This window comes from Neolamprologus brichardi, chromosome 6 (assembly GCF_056152115.1).
Source record: "Neolamprologus brichardi isolate AB-2024 chromosome 6, ASM5615211v1, whole genome shotgun sequence".
Lineage (NCBI taxonomy): Eukaryota > Metazoa > Chordata > Actinopteri > Cichliformes > Cichlidae > Neolamprologus > Neolamprologus brichardi.
The window spans coordinates 30,214,742-30,218,257 of NC_142109.1; the positions used below are offsets into that span (position 1 = coordinate 30,214,742).

At 42.5% G+C, this 3,516-nt stretch overlaps 1 protein-coding gene across 1 annotated transcript; it reads left to right on the forward strand.

Annotated features, from left to right (window-relative positions):
* Positions 1–363: 363 nt before the first annotated feature.
* On the forward strand, positions 364–3,094 carry hmx1 (H6 family homeobox 1). The gene is made up of 2 exons (XM_087842612.1): positions 364–877; positions 2,169–3,094. Exons 1-2 carry the CDS (start codon positions 595–597, stop codon positions 2,774–2,776), a joined length of 891 nt encoding a protein of 296 aa, XP_087698738.1. The 5' UTR covers positions 364–594; the 3' UTR covers positions 2,777–3,094.
* Positions 3,095–3,516: the final 422 nt, after the last annotated feature.

Genomic DNA, 3,516 nt, shown 5'->3' on the forward strand with positions numbered 1-3,516 from the left:
AACGATATCCATATAATATTTGTTTGTACAGTTATTGGATTAAGGGGGAATCTATTTGAATTTGACAAGTTAAATTCTATCCTTCTCTGTACTAAGTAGAGGGGGGTCGAGGCCCTAGGATGACTGCTTCCCTGCCGGATCTTTATTTTGATTTGAACCCTAATTGAGCCCAAAAAGAGAGTGCTGTTTCAAGAACAGAGGTCTTCTCTTGTCTGGATGACCTCGAGGGGACGGCCCTTAACGTGAACCCACACACAAGCGCGCACGGAGTAGCAGCAGAGGCTGACGCACGAGACCGTAATTCTCTTTTTCTTGGAAACCCCCATTTGCTATTGTGCTCGTCCAATCGCTGGATGCCCTCGACTCATTAATCGTTTGACTTGACGTTTCACTATACTGCTACTTCCTTCTATCCATTTCGCTCTCCTCCTGTGGGCACTGAGGGATCGCAGTCTCGGCCATGACTACACGTCCCAACACAGCGCAAAGGCAGCATCACTGGAAATGACTGCTTGGACTTTAGATTGCGTTGAGGCACGATCAAAAGAGAATCCATCGGCTCCTTGTGTAAAAGCATCGCGACATCGATAGATCATGCAGGAAAAACTGACGGTCACTCAGGCTCCCACTTCATCGAGGGCGTCGTCGTTTTTTATCGAGAATCTGCTGAGCAAGACGCAGGATGCAGAGGAGTCGATGACCGATAGAAGTCGAGGGGACATCTCCACCGAAAGACAACTAAACGCATATCACACCGACACAAGCGGCTCAGTGCCCGACGTCAACTCATTAGCTCGGTCTGTATACCGAGACTCGCTGTTGCAGTGGTACCGCGAAGGGACGGCGTTCAACTTTAGAGCTTTGGAAACACCACACAGTAAGTATAGAACAGCTTCACGAGACACGAGAACGTGTTAAATATTGGTTAGAAAACAGTTCGTGCCTAAAATAAGTTAAAGGTCTTTTCACTTGCCCGTGTGCAGTGCAACAAGACATTTTTAACTATTGATCTTACAATAATATATATATATATTAAATGTATTGGTGTAAGTTTTCCATATAGTTCTTTTAAAAAATATAGTTTCGCTTGATAAACATACAGAAAGTGTTCCGGAATGCGCTAATGAGTCTTGTGGATCCGTACTTGGGTGTCAGGTTTTCAGTCACATATATGATTGACTCATCCAAAATACAAGCAAGTCACGAGTCACTTCTCTGCTCTTTAAATATAACCTAGATAAAATCAGCAAACTTGAGGCGAGTGAGGTGTGAAACCCACACCGTTTACTCATCCTTAGTTGACCGAGCTCTCCTATCTATAGACCACAGTAGGAGTATTAAAAGTCATCTTTTTTTAATGGTGAAAAAAAGCTGGGGCATTTTTGAGCTGCAAAACACGTGCAAGTCTTAACGTTTTCATGTCTGAAATTCGTTCTCTACTGACGGCATGGCTGCTTGTCATGAGATCCGTGATACGGCTTGCAGATTACGCACACGGATTACGCACAAAAACCCAGAATACAAAGCAAAACAAAAACGAAGTAGTACGGAACGTCGACATGACGCTTTTACGCACATTCGGTGGATTTGTGACACTCATATGCAACCTCAGAACAAAGTGCCCCACCCTTTGGTGTTCACAGCCAAATACGCTTATTTTAAAACTCCAATATCACCATACTGTGTTCACATGTAATGAAAGTCCCATATCAATACCAACAGCCACACATTAAATTAGTATTTACTAGCATATTTGGGAAGATATTGTTGGACTCTTATTTATATTTATAATAATAAGTATCATAATCGGGCCTGAAACCGCTTAATCGAATGTATTATGTGTTATGCAATCCAGTCAAAACGCCCAAGCTTTGCCCATGCTCGTCCAAACTTTTGACAAGGGGTATACTACGACACACAATAAACACGATTTTTAAACAGGTGAAAATTTCACTTTTAATTTTGTTTTCTGGTGCAACAATAAGTGTGTCGACAGTTTGACTCTTCGAAGATTATCCTGTGAACCAGTTACTATAAGAAACAGTTTAAAGGACAGTGTAGCCAGTTAAAAAATCTGACTGAAGATAACGGAGTATTTGGAGAATGTGTATCTTAATGTCTGATTGTCTTTTTTAAGCAAGTTCTTCTGTTGCATTGTCTCCCTTTAGGTCCAAAAGACAGTACAGGTTCACTAGATCCATGCTGCTCATTATCAACCAGCGACAGGGCTTCACCGGCTGTGTCTGAGCCGATAACTGAGGACAGCGACGAAGCTGACAGGAAAACGGGCGACAGCAACCTCACGGAAGACGTGGAGGACGCGCAAAACGTTTCCGACGCACGTACAGAACAAGACGCTTCATCTGACGCAACTTTCGCCAGGAAAAAGAAAACCCGAACCGTGTTCAGTCGCAGTCAGGTATTTCAACTGGAGTCCACTTTCGATGTGAAGCGCTACCTGAGCAGCTCAGAGAGGGCCGGTTTGGCAGCATCTCTTCACCTGACAGAGACTCAGGTCAAAATCTGGTTTCAAAACCGGAGGAATAAATGGAAGAGGCAGCTGGCGGCTGATCTAGAGGCTGCACATATCCCTAACTCTACCCAGCGGATTGTCAGGGTCCCAATTCTGTATCATGAAGGACCCACACCAGCACTGGGTTTCAGCTTAAACGGACATCAAACCGTGGGAAGCTTCTCCAGCCCCATCAACTACCCTCTATCGACGTTTGCTCACTCAATGAGCATGCTAAGATCGCAGATGACAGGACTGGTGTAAAGACTGACTTATCAAACTGTATGCTAATAACACAAAATCACCTCGTTTTTATTAATTGTGCAATAACCTCCAACACCGCCGAAAAGGTTGTCTGCACTCAAAGACAGTCCGCAGAGTCCATATGACACAAAGTAGCGAACCATCTTTATATGTCGGTGCATAAACTCCGACAGGAGTGCTGCTCTTGCATAGCATAACCCCTAATACAGTCAAGCATGGCAAGGCCTCCAGGGCAGCGGAGGCCGAAGATGAATACTGTATGTTTAAATACACACTTATTTTTGCAAACTTTTGTATTTAAAGTCACACATTTTTCCATCTTTGTCACTTTTTCACTTAATGAATAAATAAAAAAAACCAAGCACAAACCATCAGCATTTGTGTTGTTTGTAAACATATATGTGACAGAAACACTGTATTTTTCTTTTGCTTCTGCCAGTCTAACAATCATCATGAAGGATTGCACATCTATGTATATAGAGAATGAAGTGAATCAGTGTGTTTGGAACAAAGAACAAAGCTTAAAGTGTTCCGGAAACAAAGTTAAGTTTAATGCAGTTTTTGAACTTTTGTAGCATGCGGCTAAACCTTAGCATGATCGCCTATACAATATACTATAAACCCTTGTGTGTCTTTATTAACGTGAACTAACATACATGTATATAATTACAATAAATAATAATAACAATGCACAAAGGAGGCAGTGAGGGTATACAAAAGAGCATTACGGCCAAGCGAAA

Bases quoted from the DNA above. Each gene is read 5' to 3' on its own strand.
- hmx1 (XM_087842612.1), top strand. From the start codon at position 595: ATGCAGGAAAAACTGACGGTCACTCAGGCTCCCACTTCATCGAGGGCG. The intron at 878-2,168 runs GTAAGTATAGAA...GTCTCCCTTTAG, and splicing joins AGCTTTGGAAACACCACACA to GTCCAAAAGACAGTACAGGT.